At 43.3% G+C, this 27757-nt stretch overlaps 7 protein-coding genes across 9 annotated transcripts; 4 read left to right on the forward strand and 3 right to left on the reverse strand.

The window, feature by feature from the left end:
* The first annotated feature begins 1828 nt into the window (after positions 1–1828).
* On the forward strand, positions 1829–6142 carry LOC125770790 (mitochondrial uncoupling protein 2-like). Of its 3 annotated transcripts, none has more exons than XM_049440779.1 (4): positions 1829–2253; positions 3379–3569; positions 4750–5020; positions 5108–6142. In XM_049440779.1, the coding sequence occupies exons 2-4, from the start codon at positions 3429–3431 to the stop codon at positions 5689–5691; spliced, it is 996 nt and encodes a 331-aa protein (XP_049296736.1). In that variant the 5' UTR covers positions 1829–2253; positions 3379–3428; the 3' UTR covers positions 5692–6142. The 3 variants fall into 3 exon arrangements, with proteins under 3 accessions (XP_049296736.1, XP_049296738.1, XP_049296735.1); XM_049440781.1 differs by lacking the exon at positions 1829–2253 and adding an exon at positions 2303–2374; XM_049440778.1 differs by lacking the exon at positions 1829–2253 and adding an exon at positions 2455–2790.
* A 130-nt stretch (positions 6143–6272) lies between these two features.
* Positions 6273–8504, reverse strand: LOC125770783 (uncharacterized). Its single transcript, XM_049440770.1, has 3 exons — positions 8058–8504; positions 7880–7982; positions 6273–7809 (listed from the first exon to the last, which is right to left on the reverse strand). Exons 1-3 carry the CDS (start codon positions 8344–8346, stop codon positions 6273–6275), a joined length of 1929 nt encoding a protein of 642 aa, XP_049296727.1. The 5' UTR covers positions 8347–8504.
* A 231-nt stretch (positions 8505–8735) lies between these two features.
* LOC125770786 (zinc finger protein 595-like) lies at positions 8736–10257 on the forward strand. Its single transcript, XM_049440774.1, has 3 exons — positions 8736–8959; positions 9018–9805; positions 9871–10257. The coding sequence occupies exons 1-3, from the start codon at positions 8840–8842 to the stop codon at positions 10034–10036; spliced, it is 1074 nt and encodes a 357-aa protein (XP_049296731.1). The 5' UTR covers positions 8736–8839; the 3' UTR covers positions 10037–10257.
* A 43-nt stretch (positions 10258–10300) lies between these two features.
* LOC125770794 (UPF0545 protein C22orf39 homolog) lies at positions 10301–11054 on the forward strand. The gene is made up of 2 exons (XM_049440785.1): positions 10301–10495; positions 10573–11054. Exons 1-2 carry the CDS (start codon positions 10415–10417, stop codon positions 10966–10968), a joined length of 477 nt encoding a protein of 158 aa, XP_049296742.1. The 5' UTR covers positions 10301–10414; the 3' UTR covers positions 10969–11054.
* LOC125770785 (endothelial zinc finger protein induced by tumor necrosis factor alpha-like) lies at positions 11032–12538 on the reverse strand. Its single transcript, XM_049440773.1, has 3 exons — positions 12286–12538; positions 11403–12214; positions 11032–11339 (listed from the first exon to the last, which is right to left on the reverse strand). The coding sequence occupies exons 1-3, from the start codon at positions 12412–12414 to the stop codon at positions 11135–11137; spliced, it is 1146 nt and encodes a 381-aa protein (XP_049296730.1). The 5' UTR covers positions 12415–12538; the 3' UTR covers positions 11032–11134.
* Positions 12539–12679: 141 nt separating this feature from the next.
* Positions 12680–15113, forward strand: LOC125770781 (ATP-dependent DNA helicase Q1-like). Its single transcript, XM_049440768.1, has 3 exons — positions 12680–13572; positions 13639–14338; positions 14423–15113. Exons 1-3 carry the CDS (start codon positions 12924–12926, stop codon positions 15054–15056), a joined length of 1983 nt encoding a protein of 660 aa, XP_049296725.1. The 5' UTR covers positions 12680–12923; the 3' UTR covers positions 15057–15113.
* A 17-nt stretch (positions 15114–15130) lies between these two features.
* Positions 15131–16269, reverse strand: LOC125770792 (uncharacterized). Its single transcript, XM_049440783.1, has 2 exons — positions 15389–16269; positions 15131–15328 (listed from the first exon to the last, which is right to left on the reverse strand). Exons 1-2 carry the CDS (start codon positions 16182–16184, stop codon positions 15144–15146), a joined length of 981 nt encoding a protein of 326 aa, XP_049296740.1. The 5' UTR covers positions 16185–16269; the 3' UTR covers positions 15131–15143.
* Between the last annotated feature and the right edge of the window lie 11488 nt (positions 16270–27757).

Below are 27757 nucleotides of genomic sequence, written 5' to 3' on the forward strand. Positions count from 1 at the left end.
CAATATTGAAGATGGGGTATTGTGAAGGATTTTTATTCATTTTTTTGCTACTTTTCCTAACCTGTTTATTGTATTTGCGTCCGTCTATTCTTGCCAAATCATCCCTCACTTGAGCGGGTTTACGCAAACGATCCACTGAATTCGGTAAATGGTACACAACGAAAGGTACACAACAATCGACGTCACTAATTGTGTCTCCCTTGTGGCACGCAACAGCAGAATCACTCACTGAGGGTAATAAAAAAAAACTCCCCACACAAATACACATATCCTCCTCTTTTAATGATGCTCATCCATTGCTTCTTCAGTTCGGCAATCATTTTGACCTTCGCGAAAAATTTAAAACACTCGTCCTCCCCTCCCCAACGTAACAGACCTGATCGTTCGATCATTCACTATTACCGGTTAGGGCGAAAAACATCCCAAAAACTGATTGATTGATGATCACGCACCCCCACAATGCCGAGGTGTATCGGATTCAGAGGTGGTGGCGTGATTTCTCAAGTCACAATAAACTACATCCCGACAGGAAAGCGGCAGCAGCATCTTGTTGCCTAGTCCAATATTTTTCCATCACGTTCCAAAATTTGGAGTATCAAAACAAGCGCATCAAGTCTTCCTGATTGGTCGACGCGGACCGTGGGACACACCTTTTTCTTCGGCCCACACCATATGCCCTGCCAGGGTTCATATGAAACGCGCTGATAAGGGTTTTCATTCTGGTCCGGCAGCGCAAAATCGTAATCGAAAGAAGGCTCGGTTGGATGGTTCACACACCGATTTTTGGGGTCAGGCCACATGGAATACAAAACAAGCTATCAAGGGATGCCATCGTTCCAACACTCGCTGTTGAGAACTGTTGAGATTTTAAAAGTTTCCGCTTTTTTTGTTGTTGTTTCGTTTCATATTGCGAAACATTTGGAGCCTGTTTGCTACTTTGTTTTTACGATCAATTTAACGATTCATGTGTGTACGAAAAGATACGATCACACAATACGACAAGATAACATTATCCTCCGTAAGGTATTTACGCTTTCCTTTACGCGAAGATACGTCGTCACGCATCAAAGTCAAATTCAATGGCACTAATTTCGCATCAATTTTTTTTTAGCGAAAATATCTCGCAACTTAGCACATAAAACTTATTTAGAAAAATAAGCGACTCCACGGTTTTTGGCGTTTGGCCAGGCGGCAATGAAAAGAATCGCACGATCGTGCTCTGGTTCATAACGATGCGAATAATATTTGAACAATCGGTTAGAGAGATACTCCGGAGCGTCTCGACTTTTGACCGGTGTTTGAGGTGTGTTCGACATAAACACGTTGGTTAGCGTCAATAGCCGAAATGTGCAAATCGGTTGCCAAGTGATATTCCTCCAATATATGTGGAGGATCCGTCGATAACAGATGCTGATGAATCATTCGTCAAACATCATTATTTCCACTTCTGACAACATCTATCATGGATGCTAGAATAGCAATTCTTCAACGATAGTGTCGCAACATAGCGGATATAGCGGAACTAGCACGCGGAATGAGTTCATTCTTGTTGGAGAGACGATACCCTCTAGCTACATCATTCGTCTCTTATCGATCCATTGACTGGACGATAGCAACAGATGACCGAAAAGATGACACTCGCCCTACTGATCTGTGTACCATCTTCAAGCTATTCCCACCCCACCTAGCAACCCCCGGTCGAAGCACCTTTACCACCTCCCAACACAAAAGGGGGCCAAACGAAAGCCGAACCGAACGGCGCGCGGGACCGAAGTACGCGCTTCGACGGACCAGACGTTGTTCCCGCGCCGTTTCGATTCGGTGTGGTCGTGCGGTGGCGTGTTTCGTCGGCCGCCCGATCACGAGCCTATTTATATGACACCGTACCGCGGTTCAGCCTTACTGTATCAGTTTGACCGCTCCAGCAGACGCACGAGCACGGCGCAGGGCGACCTGTGTGCTGCTCCTTCAGTAAGCCAGCTAGTAACTCCTTCCGGTTCGGTGTGGTGTTCGTTGTGTTGTGGGTTTTGATCGTTACAAAAGTTACGTTACGTTACTTCTGGTGTGATATTTAAGTAAACCGTGCTCAAACCGGAAGTGATCGAGTTTTAAATGATCGTCTGAAAACAAAAGATCCTCGCACCGAATAGTAGTCGTGTGTTGAAGTTTACTGTTAAAAATTGTGTAACTGGTGTATGTTTGTGGTTCAAATTTTTGGTACCAAGTTCAACAGCACCGGAGGACATCCGTTGTGTAAGTTTTGTGGTTTTTGTGAGTTCATATCGTTAGGAGCGTTTCATAAGTTTGGTTGGAGTGTAACGCGGCTTTTTTAGAAAGGCGTTCGAGAGGTTAAACAAACGCCGAGGACATCGTGGTTAGTGTGTTTGAAGACGATGCTTTCAAGCTCAGTGTCTGTGAAAGTGTATATTAAGAAAACAGTTTTTACAGCGTTGTTTTTTGTAAATTGTAATAAATACTTTCCATCAGTTATCGAAAAGCAATAAATACGATGGTCACTATATTACTGTCATCCAAGGTATCGCTAGATAATCGTCGACGAAGGGTCAGTCATAGATCGGCGATCATAAACGTTTGCTATCGTTGTAATCTTTCTTCGTCCAAGATAAGTGAACAATGAAGAAGAAGTGCAGGGGACAGGACAGTCCACCATCAAGGACGCGGTAGTTTGTCGTTGTAAAGAACCGAGCACAAACAAGCTAGTGAATATTTTAGATATTTTTGCTACTTCCTTCATATCCGGTTAAGTTTAGACACTAAACTGGATCCTTGGTAAGATGGTCTTAAGCTAATCTTAATTCAATTTCAAGTGTTTCTACTAAAGTACTACTTTACAAACCCTTCGTGTAACGGCGTCAATAGTTAAGATCTATCTGCCCATTCATTTGTACTCTGACAATGGCTTTATGTGTGATGCCGAGATGCGTGACAATAAAAAAAATCCCCACCATCTCATGCTGAGATATTCGATTGGCTAGCGTAAGCTTTGTTGTTAGACGAGCCCCCGCCAGGCAACAAAACAGCCAAGATAGCCGGTTTTTTTTATCAGCTGACCCGTGCGCCGAACGAATGGACGCATTAATTGGCGATGGCGGACACGATCGTGATATGGGATGGTGGTCGGGTTTAACGTGCCCCTCTTTGCCATCGCCTTGACGCACTGCCTGTTGTCAAGGCTATTTTTGTTTTCGTTCGATTCAGACAGAAATGACGAGAGATCGACTATATACTGCCGATTTCACGCATCTGTGTCCACCACTCCCTTCGAGCCAATCGTGTTTCGACCAAAGAATTATCACTTTCCAGCAAAACAAAATAATTAATTATGATCGTACTATTTTTTGGTTCCATCCCCTTTAGGACATATTCAAACCAGACGAATAAAAAGAAGAAGAAAAAACAACACAAAAATGAGCTTTCAACGACGAACCTCAGAAAAGACGACGGAGCTGACGGCTTCCGTGCCGGTAAAGTTGCTCACCGCCGGGTCAGCTGCCTGCTTTGCAGACTTTATCACCTTCCCGCTGGACACGGCCAAAGTGCGACTACAGGTAAGAAGTGCGACTACAGGAGAGCAACATTGAGCAGAGGTTAAATTGTACAGAACATGGTTTTGCGGAGGTTTGCTGAAGAACATACCTCTTTCGTCCGCCTATATAATAATGATCTGTTGTGGGGGCTCTGCACAGTTTGCTTCCTAGTTCGTACTCGTTCCAACGTAACTGAATCGAAGCGATTTTAGCGTGCGAGTGAGCGATTGCTTTACGGCACCTTCAGCAGCACATCAGGTGTCTTTGGCCGTCGATGCGGATGAATGCGTCGCGATCGAGCGAATGCTACAGCTTGCGTCCATCAAACAACAAACTCGTAGTTCCGCCGTAGTTGATGACGGTTTTTACGGTTCAACGAGCGGTACTCGGCACAAAAAACCAAACAAAACAGTGCTGAGTGCCCTCGAACCGACTCTCGACTGGTCTGCAGTAAAACCGGTGGAATCGGTTAGATCGGTACAAAGTTCAAACCCTGCCATACGATCTGCTCTCTGATCGATGGACTTATGCTTCATGTCGGAGGCGACGCACTCGCAGCAGCATCGCAGCAGCAGTAGGAAGTAGGGCAAACCCTGTGCAATAGTGGTCGTAGGACTTTGAACTACGCGGATACGCGCTGATACGATTGTCCTTCACCTAGCCGAGCGGTAACTCTCTAACGGGTTATGCAACGCAAAAGGACAGGTTTCGGACACTCGTACTGGTTACTGACTATGGGGTTTGGGAAAGAAATTTTAAAGTTTTGTTTTGGGTCTTTTTCCCCTTTTTACAATGCGCTTTATACACAAAGGTATTGTTACGTTTGCCTACAAAATACATATTTGGGAAAAAACAGACAATCTTGAATGGCGATCAGGCCCTTTGAATGATTTTGGAAAATGAGAGGATCGTTACCATCATTTCAACTAGTTAAGAAGATTAGAGATCATCACATGAATTTAACGGATCTTTTGTAGTGAATGAATCACATACGGCTTTTATCTCAATCATACGATGAATGGCGTTTAAAATATAGCATAACGAACACGACATGGTACTAATAATAAGGGCATTTTTCGAATTGTTACAGCTGACAATCAATGTCACACATCATGAAATTGAATTTCCAATTCCAATTCCGTCTAATAACTTCCGACTGCATGGAATGATTACAATTGTTTCCTTTTTCTCACAATTTTAGATTCAAGGCGAACAGCCAGTTAGAACAGTAGCCATGGCTCCCGCCCTCAACACATCCGCCTCACTCAAACTCAATCCGACTCCCGTACCGGCGACCCAGCACGTCCAGTACCGAGGTCTAGTGGGTACGCTGACCACCATCACCAGACAGGAAGGCTTCCGGACACTGTATAATGGGCTGTCCGCTGGTCTACAGCGTCAGCTGTGCTTCTGCTCCATTCGCTTAGGGCTGTACGATACCGTGAAAACGTTCTACGGTTCCCTGCTTAAAGGTAGCTTCCGGGCAACACACGCCCAACATCCCCTGCTCGATAGACATTCGTTCTCAGACACTAACATCAACTTCATTGACATTGCAGAAAATGAAGCTGGTCTTCAGATTGGAACTCGAATCTTAGCCGGTTTAACGACGGGTGGTGCCGCAGTCATGATCGCACAACCAACAGATGTGGTAAAGGTACGGTTTCAAGCGGCCACACGCTCATCGACCGGACGTCGGTACGCTTCTACACTCGAAGCGTACCGGACGATACACCGGGAGGAAGGGATGCGCGGCCTGTGGAAGGGAGCGATGCCGAACGTGGGTCGTAATGCGATCGTCAACGTGGCGGAGATCGTTTGTTACGACGTGGTGAAGGACTGTCTACTACTCTACGCACACATGCCCAACGACATCCGGTGTCACTTTTCGGCCGCGGTTGTAGCGGGACTGGCCGCAACAATCGTCGCCTCACCGGTGGACGTGGTGAAGACGCGCTACATGAACTCGCCCCGCGGACAGTACCGTGGTGCATTGGACTGTGCCATCCGGATGGGCGCTAAGGAAGGTGTGGCAGCATTCTACAAAGGCTTTGTACCTTCGTTCGCACGGCTCGTCTCGTGGAACGTGGTCATGTGGATCAGTTACGAGCAGCTGAAACTGGTCATCTTTAACCGAAGCTAATGGCAAGCCGCAAATGAGCGGTCCGGACGCTAGATGCGTCCGTAAAAAGATCCTTTAGCTCAGTGGCTCACGTGTACACACTTCCGGATTGTACCTAGCGCAAACGAAGTGTTCTGGTGTATAGATATTTTAACAACATGGATTAAAGCTAGATTTTTATAACGCGGTATGACTGCGACCATGTGTGACCGAGTCAGAGCAACAGGATCAAGGGAATGGAAACGGATCGACCGGATAGTGTCGATCAGTACACAATCAATTGCAGCAATTGCAAGAAAAAGTGCGCGTTTCCCATTTGATCCCGATCGTTCAACAATTCCACTTGAGCTTTTGCTTTTCTTTTACGAATGTGATAATAAGTATGTACGTGTATGTGTATGTGTGAAGGAAAAATGTATGTCATGTCTTAATTGTAAAAAAAATAATAAACGCTGAAGAAGAATCAACCATACTTACCCTCAACACGGATCAATCCTTAACATCCAATGCGACTCAGCGAAACATTAGTTTTCTTTACCTCCAGGGAATTCCGATAGCATTTTGCGTCGTATGAGGCATGTCTTTCCAACGAGTAATAATCTCTATAACATTTTTCTTAACTGACTACAGTTTTCCTGAATAATCTTATCCAATAAAATGGCTCCCCGTTCTTCGTTCATTTCGTACGTTTCCATCACTACCGGTGGTTCTTGAGTGTCGCTATCGGCTTGGTAAATTATCCGCCAGAAACATTTAATCTTCTGCAAAAGATCCTTAAAATCCGTCAAGATCGAATCGAGCAGCTTCATTACACCTTCGCGATCGGTTTTGCGCATTCGCATCAACTCACCCGCATCGTGCCTTGCCATCTTACTGATGACGTTATCATGCAATCGTACCGGCAGACACACATTCGAATGGTCCGTCAGCTCGATGCTAAGGTGCCACTGTCCTTTGCGGATGCGGGGTTGTTCTGTGACGCTTTCCACTTCACAGTACACCACGAAACTGGTGCCGGTACGGGACGCTTCCGGTAGCGACATAATTTGTTCGATTGTCACTAAACTTGTGCCGTCGATCCGATACTTGTAGTCGGGCGAAAGTATTTTGAAGGTGTTTGGTGCGTTAACAAACTCTACCTCATCCGTGCAATCCATGCTATCTTCGAACAGATTCGAGGTATCAAACTGATTGAACTTTTTGCTCGTAGAAGGTTGTGGTTCTGGGTGCTTATTTCTATCGTTGGATGTGTATGCGCTGCAAGAAGCTGTCGGCAATCGTGCGATTAGCGAAGCTTTGGGAGTTTCGTCGTGCCGTTCAGCCCGATACTCATCAGACGGTCTAGCTTTCTTGGCCTGGGGAGGATCTATTTCATCCAGCTTCTCATCAGGCACTGGGTACGATTCGAAGGTTCTCATCTCGTTGCGAATTTCATTCTCCAAAGAGTTCATCATATCGATATCATCCTCGAATAATCCATCATAGGTCGGTTTTTTACGGATGGGAGAAGTAATTTCCACCACAACCGGTGATGACTGTGAACGCTTGGTGGAGGATACCTGCTGGTGCATAATTTGCGGTTCACTGCGCACCTCAACCAGCTGCACAACGTCATCCATGTCATCATCATCCATCAGTGTGCTGACTGTCGGTACCTGGTCCGGTTTTGGCTGACTCGCTTCGATCACATCTAAATCGATTCCCATCAGCAGAGAATCGTCCACATCGTCGACTTCGGCCACGGTGGGAGATTTTCTTTGATTTACTTTCCGCTCTGGACACGCTGTACTCTGCACCATTGGGATTGATTGGATTGTTTTGTGATTTGGACGATTTATACTCTCCGAAACTTGGATTTCTTCGTAATCCAACTTCGGATTGGGGTTAGCCGGTTTGTTCAACACACGAAGTAGCACATTTTCGTACGCATTCGTTATCAGCAGTACGTCAACCTCGCCACCGAGCACACGCACATTTCGTGGCTCGAGCAAGATGACTTTGTTCACGCATCGCATCGGTCCGGTTAGGAGCAGTTTCAAGCCGGGTGTCAGCTTTGTGGTTAAGCAACTGATTGGACTGTGTTCCATCGCAAGTACCGTTTGCTTTCCGTCCGTAAGTTCGAGTTTTAGCATCCTTCGTCTAAGAAGAAAGAAAAATATATTGCTTTTTTAAACGACGAGATCACAGGGTCGGAATTGAGTGCTCGTACTTCTTTACTTTCGGTGCCTGATTCTTTCTCATCTGCACCTCATCATCGGCCTCGTCAAGCTTTTTGTCGTACAAAGCTCTCCATTGGTCGTATGCTGGTTCGGCTAGCAATAAACAGAGAGACAATTATTCATCTTTACATCGAGTGGCTCATCGAGTGGTAAATGTCGGGAACTAACAGATATCAATCAGGTACTGCATCTGAAGCGGAAACGATCCTTTCAGCGTGTGTTGCTCCATATTCATTTCCATCCCCGGTGGTAGCACCGCGGTTCCAATCTCGTTCAGATCAGCCAACAACCACTGGCTGAACGCAAATTGAAATATACCTTCGTTGGACATTTTCGGATTTTCCTGCAGACAGAAGGACACACATTCGGACAACCACTTGTCGATCACCTTAATGTTGAACTCGCGCAGCATGCGCATCTTCACCATCTGTGCCCGATTGTTCTCGTTCTGTATCATCTTGTGAGCGGCTTTTGGCACAATTAATTGAAACAAATCGTATACTTTATTTACTTGCCACTGTTGCAAGAGAGGTAAGCTACACAAAAACAACTGCTTCTGCAGACATAATTGGAATGTTTGAGCTTCTCTTTGAACCAATTTGTTTACCCGTCGTTGTAACTGTCATCCAAACGCGCGCTAGAATCGGTCTTTTTTGTTTCGAATTTATTTTGTATGCATAAATTGGATTAGTAGAATTGTAACAAGTGCATAATTTTGTTCAAAGCGATCGTATTTATAGTACAAAATGCAATAGTATAATTAAAACATAAAAAATACAAAAATACCACAATTTCTTCGACTGCCCGCGCTGTGCGTGAACCAAAGAAGCCCTTTTTTGTATCGCTGTCAAAATCGTAAACAAAACTTTTTTTTCCATTCTGTAAACAAAACACATTACATCGCATCTCGCTGCGTGTACTGCGCGATAAATTTGTATACGCGTGTAAAAATGACGATTTTTTGTGAAAAAATTTGCCGTTTGTGTTTAGCAGAAAAAGAGCCTCATTTCACTGAACTGAAAAAGGATGACGCACTTATAGAAACTATATTCAATTTAACATCGCTAGAGGTAAGATCACGAGCCTCACGGGTGTCGAAAGATCATAACATGTCTTTGTCGTTTTTAGGCCTTGCCAGGTGCATTGGACACCGTTATTTTGTGTGAAGAGTGTCGTCAATTGCTTGTGCAGTATGAACAGTTTCGCGAAACTTGTTTACACAACAATAAGATTTTTCTGGCAACATTAGAAAGCGATGAAAACGTTCGAATTATAGGTGTTGAAGACAATTTTGATGAGAACATAAAAGTGGTGATAATAGAAGAGGATGATGACGAACAAACGCTGAATCAATGTGAGTCTCTTAAGCTAGAAAATGAACAAGAGGTTGAGCAAGAAAATGAGCAAGAGCAAATGAGAACACGGGCTAATTCCAAAGTTGGGAAAAAATCAAGCAGATTAGCCAACCAAGCTAAACAGAAAAATACTACCAGTACCAAGTCCACATTTTGTGCGGCCACTTCAAACCGATATCTGCCTTGTGAACAGTGTGGGAAAATGATTCGTAGAAGCAACATGAGGAAGCATCTGGAAACACACAATCCCAAACCACCGCAGCTTTGCTGTTCGCACTGTGGCAAAAAGTACAAGGATTCGAATCTGTTGAAGGTGCACATTAATAGCCATCACACGTTCGAGCGGAAGTATGAGTGTAAGGAGTGCGGGAAAATATATTTCCGACCAAATTCCTTACGGGAGCATATCTACGCGAAACATTCCGAGGAGAAACGCTTCGAGTGTGATACGTGCGGTATGAAATTTACCAACTTCTCAAAGAAGACGTACCATTACATCACGGCACACACGGTAGCGAAACCATTTTCCTGCCAGTATTGTGATAAAGCATTTAAGCTAAAGTAAGTGTCCTTATTGTTCAGTGAAGTAGAACTGCAATAATGCCTTTCTTTTTCTATAATTGTAGGAGTGACTTCACGCTACATGTTCGAACGCACACCGGAGAAAAGCCATTTTCTTGTAATATATGCGGAAAGAAGTTCAACAAAAGCTACAACGTGGTAATTCACAAGAAATCTCATAGGAATGATGAAATCAAACCTGTTCCCAACAAGGATAATACAAAAGCATAACAATTAGAAACTTAATTGTGGAATTGCGGAAGGTTTTTGTTACGGAAAAGGATCATCTGTAGACGAGATTTGATCATGCAGAACCTTCTTTTGTAGGGTAAGGAGAAACCATCTCGTTTGGTTTGGTTGGTTAAGGCATATAATAATTGAAAAGTGTGTTGAAAAGCCATCAAGTTCATTTATAAATCTTTTTAATGAAATAGAGAATCAAAACAAACCGACTTCCCGTTTGTGTTCTGCGTGGCTTGTAAACTGTTCAACCCTTTGCCCTATAAACATGCGTTGACGTGCGTGAAAGTAGCCCTCTGCGGGATTCTATGTTGTCAAACCACATAAACAAAATTGGTTGAATGCATTCAGTATTGTAACAACTTTAGCATGTCTGCAATTTATGAAGCGGCCACTGCCATCAAACCAAAAACACCCGAAGAGGAGCAAGTGTTGAAAAACCTTTGGTCGGTAAGTTCTTTATCATTTCTATACATGAGTTTTTCCTGTTTAAAAACAACGATTATTGCCGGGTTTTTCCGAACCAGATCCGACCGTGTTACTTATATAATGAAGAGTACGAAGACTGTACGAGCATCAAGGGCCGGTTTCATCAATACTTCATACACGGTGAATCGATCGACTGCAACCAGTGGAAGCGAGATTTCGATAGTTGTGTGCGGTTCGAGAAGAACGCCACGGACACAAAAAGTGCATTAGAGCTAATACAAAGCGAACAGAAGCGGCGCGAAGAACGGATGCGGGCCCATTACAGCAATAACGTGTGGACGAAGCGAACGAATCCACCGGAGGAATGGTCCAAACCGCTACCGGAACATATGCAAAAGGAATATGAAAGCTCGTTTCTAGCATCGAAAGCTAAAGAACTACGCGAAGGCTCACAAACACCGGATGCAGATAGTTCATCCTGCATTATAATGTAATCAGCAAACCACACCAACGGCATTTTTGGTCATCGTTTTTGCAAATAACAGTTTTCATCTGTATAATGATCGAAAGAAATATATATTTCATAAAATTACGAATATATTGTTCGCGATAAAATAATAACTTATATACTTGCAGATAAATATCGTGTGCTTACGTCGCTTAAATTGTATTGTCCGATTTTACCACGGTTTGGGGTATCAGCGTTCCTTCTGCTGTCCCCATTCCTTGCTCAGCTGGCAGGAGATTGCGGTGCGATTTCTTGTGTATCACTACGTTGTAACTCTTGTTGAACGCTTTTCCACAGATGTCACACTTGAAAGGCTTTTCTCCAGTGTGCTTCCGGATGTGCAGGGTCAGATCACACCTAGAGCGAGGTAGAGCGTTAAAAATAGAATTGTTTCATATATGATGCAGGAAGCTAACGTACTTGAACTTAAACGCCCAATCACAGTAGGTACAGGCGAATGGTTTGGCCGTTGTGTGCTCTTTCTTGAAATGGTGCCACCGTTGCGCCCAGCTGGTAAAAGCCATTCCACAGTCGGAACACTCGTACCGCTTGTCGTCGCTATGCTTCGCCAGTTTGTGATCCTTCAGTGAAGTCGGGCGAAGATAAACCTTCCCGCATATCTCGCATGGATACTTCTTCTCTAGCGTGTGATTGCTGTTAATGTGCATCTGCATCCGGCGCGGATCTTTGAACGCTTTTCCACAGTACGAACAAAACACCTTCGGCCGATCGGGATCATGCGTAAGCTGATGCTGATTGATGTTATTCCGTGCAATCATTTTCCCGCACTGGGCGCAAGGTAGCTTGTTATTTGCCTTGTCGACCTCCACGGTTTTCTTGCGGCCCCGCTTCCTTCGATCATTTTTCTTCTTCTTGGATAATTCTTCACTGTCGGAGAAATCAGCCGCCAGCATCTCGTCTTGCAATGGTTCGTACGGTTCACAATCATCGTTGTTTTCGATTGTTTCAACCAAAAACTCCTGCATAAACGGTTCTTCGTCATCTTCGGAATTTTCGACCTTTTCCTCCTTCTCCACACCATCCCTGCCTTCCAGGCTGACAGTGTCGACGGGCATGAAAACTGTCTCCTCCGTTGCACTAGCATATTGTGAGAATTTCCGCCGGAATATTGCATCGTTTATGATGCAACGTTCGCGAAAGTCAAAGCACTTGAGAAGGGCCTCTTTGCACTCCACACACAAGTAATACTGTGATCGGTCGTCTATGAAAACCTACAAATAAAGCGTACAAGCATTGATTACGTGCTGCGATCGTCATCCAAGCGCTTCGCGTTTGAACGTACATCGATCGTGGTTGTTTCCCGTATAATGTTCACTATCTTACTGTTATCGGCCAACGGAACCAGTACGCCATGGTCGTGTTCCAACTCTTCCTGCAAACAAAGGCGACAAACTCTTTCCGTGCAGCTCATTAGTCTAGAGATACTTTTCGTTAGTCAGCTTGTTGTTTGACCAGACGTATTGTTTACATTTTTGGAAAAAAAAATTTTGACAGCAAACTGTATTTCACATACGGACTGACGTTTGTTGGCATTTGACATTAATTTAAAAAAGCGAAGCACATTTTTGTGCTAAATTCTGGTTGCAGGAGATATTCTCGTTCTCCAAGTTTTAATCTGGTTAATTTTTCTCTCTGCAGAAACTTGCATTTATGTTGTGTGTTCATAAAATCTACATATTTTATTACAAAACATTTCCCTGCACCTGGCGCTAGCAGAATGATGCCTGGAAATGCGCTGGCAGAAATGTCACATCAGTAAACACCGCATTCTCTCGCTATTTGGTGTGGTGAAGAGAAACTATGTCGTGTGGTAGAATATAAGTTAAAAACCTTGTAATAGTAATATATTTTGTTATTTAAATACAATAATAAGTGTACAGTGCAATTAAATATACAAACGTGCTCCCAGTCAGTCAGACAATGGATGAACAGATAAGCTCCTTGAGTGACGAAGAGCTGGCTGCACATGAGAGACAAATATCGGAAAAGCTAAAAGTAATTGAAGACAAGTTGTGCCGGCTAAAGTCACAAAAAGCGCATCTTCTAGAGCTACAGGAACAAATAAAGAGTCTTCGAAAGCAGCGAAGAACAATCCAGCACACGGGAAATGATTGGGAAAGAGAAAACTTCCCATGGTCCACCAAGGCACGAAATCTTCTTTCCACCGTGTTTTCGGCGAAAGAGTTCCGACCGAAGCAGCTGGCCACGGTAAACGCTCTCATGTCCGGTAATGATGTTTTGTTTCTCGCACCGACCGGGGCAGGCAAGAGCTTGTGCTTTCAACTACCTGCCCTGCTAAGCAAAGGTGTAACCGTGGTTATTTCACCGCTTATTTCGCTCATGGAAGATCAAGTGTGGTCATTAGAACGGTTAAAAATCAAAGCCAAATTGCTCTGTAGCACCACGGACAAGGATTCCATTAGTAAGATACACAGTGAACTTAGCGACAAGCGATTGCCAACGCTAAAGTTACTGTACGTAACACCGGAACGGTTATCGAAAAGTAAACGTTTCATGACGGCACTGCAGAAGTGTTACAATAACGGACATTTGGATCGGTTCGCTATCGGTACGTAAAGTGAATAGAAACCGAGTTTGTATCCTTTTGTAATGCACTATCGTGTTTCTTTTTCAGATGAAGTACACTGTTGCTCTCAGTGGGGTCACGACTTCCGGCCAGACTACAAATTTCTCAACGTGCTTAAGGAAATGTTTCCAAAGGCTCCTTTGCTAGGAGTTACGGCGACGGCTACCACTAAAGTCATTAGCGATGTTCAGACGATGCTAAACATACCCGACTCGTTACTGTTTGTAGCTTCGTTTAATAGGCCAAATCTTTACTATCACGTCCTATCGAAACCGGTCAGCAAAGAGGAACAGTTCGATTTGATCACGAATTTGCTGCTTACTCGCTTTCGGAATCAGTCCGGAATCATCTACACGTACTCGATGAAGGATGCAGTTGACATTAGCACTGCGTTGATTTCGCGTGGCTTAAAAGCGGGACCGTATCATGCGAATCTGGATCCAGCGGACAGGACCAAAATACATAAGCTTTGGTACAATGAGGATTTGCAGGTGGTCGTTGCAACGGTGGCGTTCGGTATGGGCATTAATAAGGGCAATGTTCGGTTCGTGATACACCACACGTTAAGCAAAAGTATGGAAAACTTTTACCAGGAAAGTGGCCGTGCCGGACGGGATGGAGCTCCGGCGGATTGTATACTGTTGTATCACTTCGTTGATATCTTTCGCATCACGACGATGACATTTTCCGAACATACCGGATTAAAGAATGCGTATGCAATGGTGGAATATTGTATCACGACTAGCGAGTATGTGTCGAATAATTGTTGCTTTTACTTACGGGAAATGAAATCAAGCCTAATCGATACGTTCGTTTCTCTATCCCGTTTCAGATGTCGAAGAAAGATCATTTCACAGTACTTTTCGGAAGTATGGGGCGCTGAAAATTGCAATGGCATGTGCGATCGATGCGTCAACACTGATTTGGTACGGCCGTTAAAAGAAATCGCTCCGTACGTTGAACAGCTGCACCGTATTATTGAGAAAGCCGATCTCGAGCAGACGAACGTTACCGGTTTGAAGCTGGTCGACGCTTGGATGCATAAAGGGCAGGCCAATCTGCGGTTAACGGATCCAGCACCACTGATAGATCGTACGATAGCGGAACAGATCGTGGGTTATCTCATTGTGAACGGTTACCTCAAGGAATCGTTCGTTTATACACCGTACGCAACGCTTAGTTACATCAAGCGAGGAACAACGCGTGTTTCGAATAACTCCCTGAAGTTCCGGTGCGGTAAGTTATTTCCGCTCGTACCTGACGCAGCGCGGACAAATGGAGATACTACGCCATCGACTAGTAAATCGAAAAAACGCCCAGTTGCTGCACAAACGAATGGAAGTGCTGTTAAACGCAGGACCAGACGTACTATTAGTTGGACCGATAGCTCCGAAGACTCCGATTCTTCTTCTCCTGCCACTCAACTGTCTAATGATGTGGAAATAATAGAACTTGATAGGGAGTAAGTTTTGTAAGTGGAAAATACACACATTTATTTAAGTTTTAAAATACATTAACCTTAACGAAGATCTTCTGCTTGCTGTGTGACGTATTTACATAGCCAGATATGGAGGTTTAAAATTAAGTGCATTTCTGTAACGACCCGAGCTTCGCATGGCCATCTGTCGATGTCTTCGCATAGCTTCAGTGATTTCCTGTGGTGTGATGGGCTTTACACCATCTAACCCTCGGCCTTGTGACACTTCCGGACAGGTGTGCAGCATGTTGTATGATTTACCTGTCGAATCGATTCGAATGAGCAAATGTTACAATCGCTAACTGGTCCTATCATACTCACCGGAAGGAGTAACCCGACTGTACGGGTCGACGGTCCTGTTTGAGCTATTTAACCGTGTGAGAATACACATGTCCACAAGTACCGCGATGGTTTCATGCGCTAGATAGGTTAACGTAAGCAAACAGCTTTGCGTTATGTTCACGTCCTCCGGAATGTTAAGCCACAGTCTCATTTTGTTTTTCATTACTTCCGTGTTTCGATGCATGAAGGATATCCGACGGGCCGCTATATATTCGTCGTACTGTCGCCCGGTTAGTATCTGCGATATTCGATCCGCCCGGAACAGACGGCGTACCTTCTCTTCATCATACTTTTCCGGTGCCTCCCGGTCGGAATCATCATCCGAAGTTTCGGAACAGGCACCCAGATTCAGATGCGGATAGCGTCCACCGCACAGATCCTTCAGTCGCTTCTTCATCAGTGCCATGTCGCGAAAATATTTCTGCAGGCGTGCGACACGTATCTGATTTTTGCGCATTATATACTCAAAGTCTCGCCGTGACAGGGTAGGTGAGTTGGGCCGCGACATGGCATGATCGATTGCTTCCTGCATGATTCCGCGTAGCTGCTGGAGCACTATCTTCTCCACGAGTAGGACCGACTCACGGAGCGGCTTCTCACAATCACCGTAGCCACGCATAATTTGAGATATTTCGTTGAAGAAGATGGATTTGTAATCACTACCGTCGTGTGAACCAACGGATCCTGTGGGTGGAGTGCCTGGGTTTGGGTGAATTGCTACATTGATCGTAGGACGGGTTGATTTTTTCGATGAAATATCTCGCAAATTTGCCATCGCTTTGTGGTGGATAAACGTTGGTTCGCTGATTGTTGTTGTTTATACCGGAATGAAGACTGTTTTGAAGTTTCTTCCTATGGCATTAAGGACTGGACAACGGTCATGCAAAAACCCATATGGGAAAACAGTTTTTATCACAAAATTTTTAATAATTCCTACAAATATGGCTCATCTTCTAAGCAACAGACAAAAGATGATTAATAATTAAAATTAAAATAAATAATGTAGGAGTCAGCCCTTGTCTCCATGAAAGAATTGTTGTGCGTGAAACAAGCCCTAAATTATATCCTTCAGCATTTTGAAATGAACGTTGGGTGTAGTTACTACCGATATGTTGCGATTTGAAGAATATTAAAGAATATTTTATTATCTTACTAGTAAACAAATTTCCAAATAAACCGTTTTAATACAATACGAGATAATAAATTATTAGAGTAAATTAAAAATAACATCATTTACGGATTGGACATACAACAACATTACATGATCTCATGCGTTACTCGCATTCTTCAGTTCTGTGTACTACTCAGTTTGGTACTATTCGATTTACCCAAAAAGCACAAGGCTACAATTTTCTCACCCAATTGAATTAATTTTTAATTAACCATTTTAAAATGGCCTACCAAGTCCATCATCACCAGCCGTCAACGCGTAATGGGCGCGCAGTGTAATTTGTATTTGATTTGCTCAATTATTTGCCTTTTGCCCATGGCCACATATCCTTTTGGTATGAAATTGACTGTAGACTGATGGTAGAAAGATAAAAATGGATCTGATAGAAGCGTGCTAAAAAAAAAGTATTACTAAAAAACCGGAAATGGATTTTAGGAGACTAGTTTTTTAGGTTGTTTTTTGCTTATTCTGTAGAATATATTGAGCACAGACAGGTGCTTTTCAATATATTTCAAACATACTGTTTGATAGCTTTTTTATAAACACCAAAAAGATTCTATTTAGTGATATATTAATTTCGAATAAAACAATACGAATATAATATAGGGGAAATCCTTCCCAAATCAACCAAATAAGTGCTTCTGCGGTGGCTGTGTGTTGTTTTTAACGGAACATTGAATTCATTTATTAAGCCCTTTAACCGGATCCACCTTTAGGTACCACACGGTAAGTTTCAGAACTGGAAGTGGCCAGTAATCATCGTTATTGCAGCAATTATGAGCTCCAGTGAGTTCGTTTGTTGGTGTGAGTATTCAAATTTATGCCATTACATTTGTGCATCCGGTTGTGCACTCGAATTGAGCGTTTCGGGTATGGCGTAAGGAAGGAATTGCTTAAACGCAACTTTTTCCACTATCGGAATCGGAAAACATCAGCGAAAACGCGGGGTGGTGTCCATCACAATTGACTTATCCAGATGAAGGGTACCGGTTGGAGGTGGCACGTGCAAAAGGTAATTATACCAATTTTAAAATGAAACGTCCGTGTTTTTATTACTTCATTTTCTCCTACAGGCACCTACAGAGGCTGACCGGATTCTACCGTGGCAGATAAACGAATCGAATGCTTATTTACTCCAACAAAGTGCTGGCAAATGAAAACAGAACAAGGTAAGGTTTGCATTTTTGTGAATGCTGCTAGTGTTTTTCTGTATTTACCAGTTAATGTAGATCGAAATATTACTACCGGTTGGCTATACATCATGTCCAACCAGAAAAGGGTCCGAAAGAAGCATTGCTTCCGATTCAATTTCTGTTGCCGGTGTTGGTGAAATTTAATAATCATTTCTAATTAATGGCAATCGAAATGACCACCTCGTAGTATGGTATGCAGTTTGTGTAGACGTAATGTGCAGTAAAGAGACTTTTATGACCATGGCTTTAGCATCCAAATCTCAATGCTCCACTCAACCAGCCAAAAATCAGCATTGTTCACTAATGTGTGTAATGATGCAATTTACTCATGCATTTAATCTTCCACCCGATGGTGAATGTGACACGCGGACTTTAAAATAAAAAAAGGAATAGCTGTTACGATGAATGATTAAATTAATGTTTGAACATGTGAGTCTAATTATCACTGATGGACCGTGTGACAGAATGGATCCAGCCGGAACACTTCAGTTTGTAGTACACGTTTGTAAAGCAAGAAAAAACTTTGAGCTTTAACAAAGCTTCAAGAACTAATCTCATTTGACGCGATTTAACTGGAGTCGAATCCATTTTTCCCATATTTTCTTACCAATAATTTAAGAATTTAATTAAATATCTGCAAATAATTTGAAATACTCCCAATATGAAAAAATATCTATTTTTATTATGTACTAATTTGTGTTTCAATTTTTGTTACACAGCCATCAAAATCGTTGGATTAATAGTACAACGGACTATTCTGGCTTCTGCTCGTCATTCTAGTGTCCGGACAAAGCAATCTGCGTATCCATAGAAACAACGTTGACATGGAAAAAAGATCCTTTGACACATTTAGTATTCGAACACTAATCGTACGCAGGGGTGGAGTGTATACTCGCTTCACAATACCTAAGCTTTCCAATTTGAAATGTTAATCCATTTCACACTCTAATCTGTACGTTTGTTAGGATTAAGTACAGAATAATGAATATGGGTTTTTTTATAAAAATTAAATTAATTATATTGTTCGTACGTGTACAGCGGATCTTATATTTGTGGTTAATTGAATCCCGCTCTAGCAATAGTGTCCACTTCAATTTAGAATGATCGTTATTTAGAGTTTTTTTTGTGTGATGACACACCTAAAAACCTTTTGCAAACCCTTTGTCATGTTCATGTTCCTGGTTTAATTGATTCAACTATATGACTGTGTGACATGGCGTAAGTGATGCCTCTAAGTGGATATGTTTTCGGACAGAAGTCAAATGTTTGATAGATGGAATAAAGATTTTTTATTTCCGTACATTCATTCGTGGTTGTAGTAACACTCTTGATTGTTTTTTATTTCCCTGGTTTAACTTAAATTTCTAAGGCACGAAACTCCGATGGAAACAGTTCCCAAAAACTTACAAATCCCACCATTCCGTCGTTTGTTAGTACATCAATTACTATAATTTCAGTTACGACATGCACAAAACTCTACCAATCAAATCTCCCGGAACACGAGAATCAGGGAGGAGGAAAAATGAAAATTTTATCACAACTTGCAATATTTTCCCGAGTGTGTAGTCTGACACGGAAAAGGAAAAGGGAAAATTTCCGTTCCGTTAGCACAGTGGAGTAACCGTAGCCGAAAATGTCCTCCAGTGCACCATCCTCCCGGCCAAAAAGGTCCCAAAACTGACTTTCCGGGCCCTCCAAGGGCATCCAAAAAGGGAATCGTGTACCGATGGTAGACTTCCCGGGTTCCCAGTTCCGAACAGCTCGAGCATAAGTGAAACTGACGTTTTAAATTCGATAAACCTGTCCGAAGGAACGCTCATGCTAAAGGGCATCAGAAAATCGGGCACCATAACATATGCTGCACGTGATGCAGCTAGGAATGGGAATGGGGTGGCCCAAAGCTCGTCCCCCTGTCGGCTGCTGGAAGATGCAAAAAAGGGGAAACCAACGTTTACGAATAGGTAAACTGAGGCGTGCAATTCTGTGCAAGACATTTTTGGTACCACCATACGAAAGTCAGATAACCGGACGGGTTTGAAAAACACACACGGACACATGATTTGATTGTAGCTGGAATGGATCCGTATTTCAAGAATGAGAATAAACTCTGCTAAGCGAAGTCCATTTTTGGGAGCGAAATTCCATTCTACGGTGTGGGACAGAGCTGAGGATTTTCTCACAAAACCCGTGGTGCATGGGATGGGAACCAAGGGATTAAGGCACTGTCACCGAAGGTAGCCGCGTCTCGGCGTACGGCATCGTGTCAGTTGTTCTCCTGGGGCGTTCAGCCGTAAGTATGTTCAATGGCCGCACCCGGTACAGCCGGTCCACTGGCTGGTCAACGAGAATTGGCAAATTGTTTTCCAACTGCTTACCATCCCTGGAAGGCTCTCCCCGGTCCAGGTTGACACTTTCGACACACAATTTAGCGACACACACACAATGGGAAGGAGAAGCGACCGACGTTCGGGTTCGAGTCAATTCGTTAGTCGATTTGCTGTTTGTGCAAACTATTTTCCTTCCTTGGTTTTGTTAGGTTTTGTTTCCTTTTCTTTTGTTAGGAAGAATAATACTTTGTCTCTATGCTTTGTGCTGTGGTATGTTTGTAGGGGAAAGGGTAATTTGGAGATATGGATGATTCCCACAAATTGGGTGAGCTTCGATTTGCATAACCAGATCCGTTTTGTGGACCAGTCTGTTGTTGGTCTGTTTGAATAGTAACAACCAAGTTATCCTTTCGTTAGTGGGCAAATGTCAAATGAGAAGATCACTCGAAGTCAATCGATCATCGACTGCGATAACTAGAATTTAAAGCTTTATTATTATGGAGTTCAATAGCCGGATATGATGGATATGTTTTGGGGCATAATTTCTCACGGACTTTAACTTCAATTATAATCACCACATAAAGTGATATGCATTTCCAATGTTTGCCATTCGTCACGGTCACGCTACACTACCTTTGTCTGCCACCATTTCCACCAAACAAATAGCAAAAAAAACGAATCTTCCCCAGAATTATCGAGTGACCGAATGCCCCAAAAAGGGACACTCGCGCTTGGCGGAAGAGATGTGAATGAAGGCTGTCAGTTTTCGATGGCACGTTGACGTTGACAAATATTTCCATTGGGCAAACATAGACCCGCCGACAGACTGCCCACCTTCATCCACTTTCCAATAAGCCTACTTCAGTCGAGGGTTGCGAGGTGTTTCTCGTTTTAAAACACCCTCCAATCTCACACCGATATTTGTCTGGTTTTTCTCGTGATTTTGAATTAAAAATTCCCACCTCCCCCCCACCATCAGGACGAGCTGCACCAGCGTCAAGTGCACAAAAACGTGTCAACAAGTGATGACATAAAAATCATCTGCGGCTTCAGGGATGTGCTTTTAGTGAGTGGCCTAGTACTAACCGGACAGTTGATTATGTGTGGTAAGAGCAGTGTGTGTTTACTCTAAAACAAAGCGGTTGGGTAAAAATATGGAAAGAGCAATACAATAAAATTATACGAAAGGGTGGTCCAAACCTAGTGGTGGATTGACCATCACTGAGCGGTCACTGAGTGTGTGTGTCCGTCTATAATTGATCCCAAAGGGGCGTAAGAGACCGATCGAGACATCTGCTGCTTAACGCCGTTTTGGTCAGCGCACGCTTGGGCACAGTTGGGTCAACAGGTGCGAACGTCATTAAGGGAAAATCCTTGCCGGTCACATTTATGGGTGTTTTGCATGATAATCGTCCCACAAGGGAAGCCCATTTGCACTTAAAGCTTTAATCGGTGTGAGAAGTTCCATTAGAACAAATGGTTTGTGTTGTGTTTTCCAGTCGGATACTTTACTGAATGATTCAATTATCAATTTGAAGCAAACTTTTAGATTAAAAAGGAAATTTATTTATCTTACTAAACTTTACGGGCGGTTCGAATAACCTTTTTTAACATACTAACAGGAAAAAGCTTAGAAAAAAGCTTTTTAAGTTTAGAGTAACGCTTCAAAGCGTTACACCGTGACACTCACTCGTGGCGTTTATAGGACGGGATTGTTTACTTTGAATGCCACGGAAATATGAATAGTATACTACTAAGATACTATTAGTAATTTGAGTAGTTTATTCACGAAGATTTATGTATTTACTGATATCTGTTGTTATCGTTGTGAAGTATTTCGTATTACTCGAAATATTTGTTAGAAATGTATAAAGTTAACAACAAACTCAACAGTAACAAAGAATGAGTTTGACTTCCTAATAAAGCTGAACATCAAAAGAAATATTTATTTTCTCATCTCGTAGCAGCAAACACTCACACAAGTCCTCCAAGCGCAAGGTTCTGAAAAATTGCCAGTACCTGAAAGCATCGCGCAAAACAGGAACATGCTTATTGCAAAAGTTTGACACTTTCTAATGCCCGTCAAGCCGTAAGGCATCTGGTTTCGGTTGTGACGGTACGATCCACGTGTCGTAATAAGTTTGGTAGCCCGTTGGTAGCGAATGAGGAATGCGTGCGAGAAGAGCACAAAACCTCAGCACAGCACTACCTTCCAGGTTTTAATGGGCGGTGGGTCACACTGATTGTTTCCCAGTGACAGGCGGTCTTGCAAGTTGTCACTGTGGAAGGGTCACACGCTGTACGCAGCATTCCGATGGCAATGGTTTTTCGTCGTTGTCATGTTTTTTTTTGGTTTTGGCGTTGCTCTTCCTCGAGTATACACGCAAACGATCATAACGCTAATGTGCAGTGCATCACCCTCACCGTCGTTATCGCCATGAACGTCTGAGGGCCACCGATTCGGGGCGATGGTTAACAGCGTTTTCACATAAAACTTATACTACCCGTGGGATTACATTTATAATGTTTAAAATGTTTCATTTCTTGCCCGTGCAAAACCGTTCGCTGAAAGCTTCGGTGCACTAACGCGGCGGACAGGAGAGAATGAGACAAACAATTCATTTGCCTGCCTTGCTCGGTTCTTCTTGCTGTGCAGCAGGGTAAGTCGTTGGGGAATTGGAATTGCACACGGGAATTAAAATTTGGACGAGAAGGAAAACAATGTTTAGTGTCTTTTGAAAATCTTCACCCGGATGTGGCAAATGATGACACGCAGATTTTAGAGCGTGTATGTGCAAAATTGGATATCTTGATGGAGAATCCGGGGCAAAAAGTTGTTGAAGAATGGCTGAGAGGGAGAGGAGTCTTTTAACCTGCCCAAAAAAAAGCTTTTCCAAAGCGAAAGGAAGTTAACAAGTTGATCATAATGTAGAACAAGCCTTCACTGAAACTGATATTAAAACAGGAGTCTGAACTGCAAACACTTCAACCTCTTCGCTAGTGACTTCTAAAATGGCCGGGATAAAATGTCAAACGTGTTTCCAACGCTCGTCAACCGTTGCAGTTCATTTTCCATCTCCCGGAGGGCTGCAAAAGAGGCACAAATCAATTTTTGCTCATTTACGATCGACATCGCTCCCGGCGACAGTGTGCTAGGCGAAACCTCTCGAGACTACCGAACCGGGAGATAATGTGGCACCAAAAATTGCATCACAATTCTGTGGTACGTCAAGTGCGCGGAAAGACCGTCCGACCGAGATGTGTGTGTGTGGCACAGTTTCCGGCCTGCCGTTGATCTTTCGGTGGCACAGAATGTGCATCCAGAAGTTTCCCCTCCGGGAGAAGGAAAGCATTATAATCATCACGTTTCATGGTGGTGGTAGTAGTAGTAGTAGTAGCAATAGTAGTAGGAGAACCTTCCATGTTGTCTACACGGAAATGCAGCGATCCAGCTGAACCTGGTACGGGTAGTGTGCATCAGCAGTGTGTCCTCCCTTTTTTGGTTCGCCTTCTTTATACGCTGCTGTTTCTTCTACTTTTTTCGGCAAGTTAAAAGAGCATGCCGTTGTACGAGGGTGTACGCTTTCATCTCTTCATTATCGTCATTACACCGTCGTTGAGCGCCCCCCGAGGAGGTCAGTGAATGAAGTTCTTTCCCGTGGCACAACCGGCGAACTTCCTCCCAAAGCTTTGTCTGCGTGCGTGTGTGTGTGTGTGTGTTTGGGTAGATGCAGGTCCTCGGCGGGTATTGGAAGAAAGTCGAGAGTCTGTATCGCAATTTTGCAGTGTTCGCTATATTTCGGCACTGGGAACTGTCAAACCCCTGGAAAGGCCGGAAAGAAACACGTGGTGGCGTGGTGAAATTGCTTTAACGTTTCGCCCAAACCCGAGAGCCGGGTGCCTTTTGGAAAGTGTCGCGTTTGGTGAGATGGCTGTGCTTTTCGTGTCATCCTTTCAGCATCATACAACCGGCAATTGCTCGCTTTGGTACTTTCATGATGATCCATGCCAGACCCGGGCCAGGTCGTTCCGAGGAACGCACGAAGAACGCTCTACTTCTCCCCATTGCCTCGCATGCCTCTAACGCTATTGAGCTCTTAATCAGCTCCTTGTTCGCTACCTCCATGCGAATTCGTTAAGTTTTTTGAACGTGGAGAGAACTAGCTGTCATGTTTCACCTCACCCTGGCCGACATTACCCGGAAGTGAAGCAAACAAAAAGGGCCAACGGGTGCAAGTCTCACCCATTCGCGGCACACATTTCTCGAAGGTGTTCTATTGCTCTCGTGTTCTGAAGACAGCGTAAAAGGTCTTATCGTTGCTTTTAGAGTAAGGCACCTTGACGAACACGCCACCGGAATTGGGGAGTGGTGTAACGATGGAACCTCATAAATGGCGATGTGAAAAACGAGTTTTCACTTTTCATCCAACATCTAAGGAAGGTCACCCGGAGCGCAGGAAACGCAGACAGGCACGGTGTGGATGTATGTTAATATTAACCGGAAATGGGTAGAGGAAAACGCGAATTAGCTTGTCGTGTGTGCGTGATCGTGCTAATTAGCACCGAAGACGCTGTTTCCGGTGTACGGTATCAAGATTTGGTGTTGGCAAAGCACTTCCAAAACCTGAGGAGAATGTGAGTGATGAAGCGAAATTATGTCTCATCATGACATTAACAACCGGTGTGTGTGTTTGAGCTCAGGCAATGAGAGGTGCCGGTTTGAATGATTGGATATACAACTGTCTGATTCAGAAGATGAGCCACAAGATATATTAGGGATGATTCAACTATAACGTAACGTGAAAATTGTGCTTTATTGACCCTCTCCCTCCCTATCGTAACAAAACGTAACGGAGGAAAGCTTTCGCCTTCTCCCCCATATCCTTTCCATCCATTCTTGATTAACTTCATTGACAAGAGCTTTTATGGTAATTTTGACAATAAAATTAGAAACTAATATGTTTTTGCTAGTTTTTTACGTATTAACTTAATATAATTGTTTTACTTAAAAAAAATTAGTTTGGAAACAACCCAACATTGATTTAGCCCATTTAATAATTTTTGCGCCTAAAAGTATGCATTTGTATGTACTATAAGAGCTTGGAGATGTCCTTTTCAATTAAACCTTTATTTTAGGGTCTTGTTTTTCCTTATTTTTTATTTAATAAACAAAAAGTGTTCTTGGTGTGCTTCAAGAGATTAAAACTCACAAACCATACACTTCATTTGAGATGCATTTTTGAAACTTTTTTTTAAATCCGCTTCTTCTGGTGTGAAAACAATACGCACAAACATACGTGGATACGAAAAGATCGTGACAGAAGGAGGATCCTCCTTAGCAAAAAAAAAACGCACACAGTCAGCGTTCAGCACTATCCAGTGAAGGCATAAAATCCTTTTAAGCTGCACCGGCTGGCCCTGAAATTGCGCTAAACCACAGCCCCCGCCCGCGGTGGAAGTGGAGCGGGTGGGAAAAAACGGGGAAGAAAAATAGCAAACACAATTCCGGCATGTGGCCCTTTGCTGGACACTGAACGCAAATGGAAGGATGGATCGTTTGACCAGAATGCTCAAAAGTGTCAAAAGCGTACCGAAACCAGCTCACACCGGGACCGTCGTGTGAGTGCCACGGTTACCCACCGCGTCGCGCCATAATGGCAATCTTACCTTTTGTAAGAGGATTAACGCATTTTAGTACGGAAGCAAATTTACCCGATCCAAGCCTCGTCCCTTTGCTGTGACAGCTGTGGCCATCATGACCGGCTGTGCTTATGTCGACGATGAGAAAAACCACACGTCTAACCCGACGCTTTTCGGGCACCATTTTCTTTTCCCATTCTCACTATCTGACCGCCCGCTGTGCCAGTAGGCTTTTTTGCGTTTCCTTCACTGTAAGCGTGTTAAGCGTTTCCCTTTGTTAGTGCGAAAGTGGAGCAAAAGGATGTCCTCATGTGTCTGGTTGTTTTCACACAGCAAGTGAGAGAGAGAGGGGGGCAAGAATAGAATCCCTTTCCATCATCTAACAGTGGAAGGGATAGTGCAAAAATGGATTTAAATCGTACCAAAGGCTCATCACAAGCTTTTTATCATCCACCATTTTTTTGGGTTTTTGTTTTTCATTCAAAACTCTCTCTCCTCCCGTTCACTAGTGAGTGGAGATCATACAAGAAGTGGCCGGAAAGTGTCAGAGCATTATGATACTACAACCTATTATTAGCGTTTATCGTTGTAGCGTGAATCTAAGGCAAGGCAAACACTTGTGGTAGTGTCGACATAAGAGGGATCAAGTGATTAAGGCTTAGTTTCTGCTTCGAATTATGTTAGCCGGGAAGAAGGGGATTTTGATTCAATGTGACCATGCCGCATGGGACGATTTTGTTCAGCCTGTAAGGTATGCAATGAAATGCGTACTAGCGTTGATGTTAATTTTAATTATTTTTTTTACTACAGTGGAGCGCTGATTATCCGGGTACCTTTTATCCGGCTGTCTCATTATTCGTGCAGTTCGGAAATGACGGTTCCGAAGGAAAATTGACATATGAAATGCAAAACCAATGATGGCAAGAATTAAAAGCTTCAATAGGGAATGATATAATTTGCTGAAATTTGAAAAAAAAAGAACAGACTTTACTTTGCAAAGTGTAAATAAGAAAATTAACATCTAGCTTTATAAAAAAAAGTCTACCCATTACACACTAAACACTAATATTTATCAATAAAAAGAGTTGTGCCTATTATCCGTGATATTCGCTTATCCGGGCAAGGGCAGAGTCCCTATGAGCACGGATAATCGGCGCTCCACTGTATTATTCCAATTTGTATCGGACGTGTTGTTTGCGTAAGCAATTCGGTCAATTTGGAATATTTTCTTTCTCCATTCGGAATGCGCTATGCTGCCAGAAATATTTAATAAGTCGCTAAAAGATGAGAAAGCAAAAAGACCCCTTTTTCCAATTGACGAAAAAGTTCATCGTTAGCGGGTGATTTTTCTGTAGAATACCGGACATACTTTAAACGTAATAAACGCTGCTAGTGGAAGGTAAAATGCACATTCTTCTCAACCTTTCACAGACATATGTATATACACACCAACGAATGAACAACGTTCGGTGATGGTGCAATTGGGTGTATTTAACGCTCAAGTAAAGTATATAGAAGTAGCGCTAAAGCTCCGGTAGAAAATCCGGCCGATACTGTATGTTTGCTCTACCAGCGTTGAAGCTTTGCATGACTGGCCAACTTTAGCCAGCTCAGGTTTTAGGGGGGCCACAGTGCACCGTCCCAAAAACAGAATCTGGAAAACGCAAAGCAAACGTTTCATCATCGCATACCACGAGCGCGTGTGTGCGGGTCGACGTATTGCGTAGAGATGCAACAACAGCGAGTCAGAAATATATATTTTTTACGTTCACCAGCATCGTGTTCTTTTGTTCGTGCACGTGGATTGTGGTGTGTGGAATGGCTCACGCTACCTAGGTGCATTCGAACGATACGGCTATCAGCTAAGAAAGTGGTGGAAAAGAAACATAAAACTCTTCAAGCGCCGGTGAGCGAAAGTGGAAACCAATACCTTCGGGAGGGTTGAAGAGTTTAAAAGCGTGCATAACCGGTGGCACAACACAAACCGTAGGGTGAATGCGTTTATGAGCGAATTCCT

Source organism: Anopheles funestus, chromosome 3RL (genome assembly GCF_943734845.2).
Source record: "Anopheles funestus chromosome 3RL, idAnoFuneDA-416_04, whole genome shotgun sequence".
Classification (NCBI taxonomy): Eukaryota; Metazoa; Arthropoda; class Insecta; order Diptera; family Culicidae; genus Anopheles; species Anopheles funestus.

Bases quoted from the DNA above. Each gene is read 5' to 3' on its own strand.
- LOC125770790 (XM_049440779.1), top strand. From the start codon at position 3,429: ATGAGCTTTCAACGACGAACCTCAGAAAAGACGACGGAGCTGACGGCT. The intron at 3,570-4,749 runs GTAAGAAGTGCG...TCACAATTTTAG, and splicing joins CGGCCAAAGTGCGACTACAG to ATTCAAGGCGAACAGCCAGT. The intron at 5,021-5,107 runs GTAGCTTCCGGG...TTGACATTGCAG, and splicing joins CTACGGTTCCCTGCTTAAAG to AAAATGAAGCTGGTCTTCAG.
- LOC125770783 (XM_049440770.1), bottom strand. From the start codon at position 8,346: ATGATACAGAACGAGAACAATCGGGCACAGATGGTGAAGATGCGCATG. The intron at 7,983-8,057 runs GTTAGTTCCCGA...GTTTATTGCTAG, and splicing joins GCAGTACCTGATTGATATCT to CCGAACCAGCATACGACCAA. The intron at 7,810-7,879 runs GTACGAGCACTC...CTTTCTTCTTAG, and splicing joins CAGGCACCGAAAGTAAAGAA to ACGAAGGATGCTAAAACTCG.
- LOC125770786 (XM_049440774.1), top strand. From the start codon at position 8,840: ATGACGATTTTTTGTGAAAAAATTTGCCGTTTGTGTTTAGCAGAAAAA. The intron at 8,960-9,017 runs GTAAGATCACGA...TGTCGTTTTTAG, and splicing joins TCAATTTAACATCGCTAGAG to GCCTTGCCAGGTGCATTGGA. The intron at 9,806-9,870 runs GTAAGTGTCCTT...CTATAATTGTAG, and splicing joins GATAAAGCATTTAAGCTAAA to GAGTGACTTCACGCTACATG.
- LOC125770794 (XM_049440785.1), top strand. From the start codon at position 10,415: ATGTCTGCAATTTATGAAGCGGCCACTGCCATCAAACCAAAAACACCC. The intron at 10,496-10,572 runs GTAAGTTCTTTA...TTTCCGAACCAG, and splicing joins TGTTGAAAAACCTTTGGTCG to ATCCGACCGTGTTACTTATA.
- LOC125770785 (XM_049440773.1), bottom strand. From the start codon at position 12,414: ATGAGCTGCACGGAAAGAGTTTGTCGCCTTTGTTTGCAGGAAGAGTTG. The intron at 12,215-12,285 runs GTACGTTCAAAC...CTTTATTTGTAG, and splicing joins GGGAAACAACCACGATCGAT to GTTTTCATAGACGACCGATC. The intron at 11,340-11,402 runs GTACGTTAGCTT...ACCTCGCTCTAG, and splicing joins GATTGGGCGTTTAAGTTCAA to GTGTGATCTGACCCTGCACA.
- LOC125770781 (XM_049440768.1), top strand. From the start codon at position 12,924: ATGGATGAACAGATAAGCTCCTTGAGTGACGAAGAGCTGGCTGCACAT. The intron at 13,573-13,638 runs GTACGTAAAGTG...TTTCTTTTTCAG, and splicing joins TTTGGATCGGTTCGCTATCG to ATGAAGTACACTGTTGCTCT. The intron at 14,339-14,422 runs GTATGTGTCGAA...ATCCCGTTTCAG, and splicing joins TATTGTATCACGACTAGCGA to ATGTCGAAGAAAGATCATTT.
- LOC125770792 (XM_049440783.1), bottom strand. From the start codon at position 16,184: ATGGCAAATTTGCGAGATATTTCATCGAAAAAATCAACCCGTCCTACG. The intron at 15,329-15,388 runs GTGAGTATGATA...TCGATTCGACAG, and splicing joins CAGTCGGGTTACTCCTTCCG to GTAAATCATACAACATGCTG.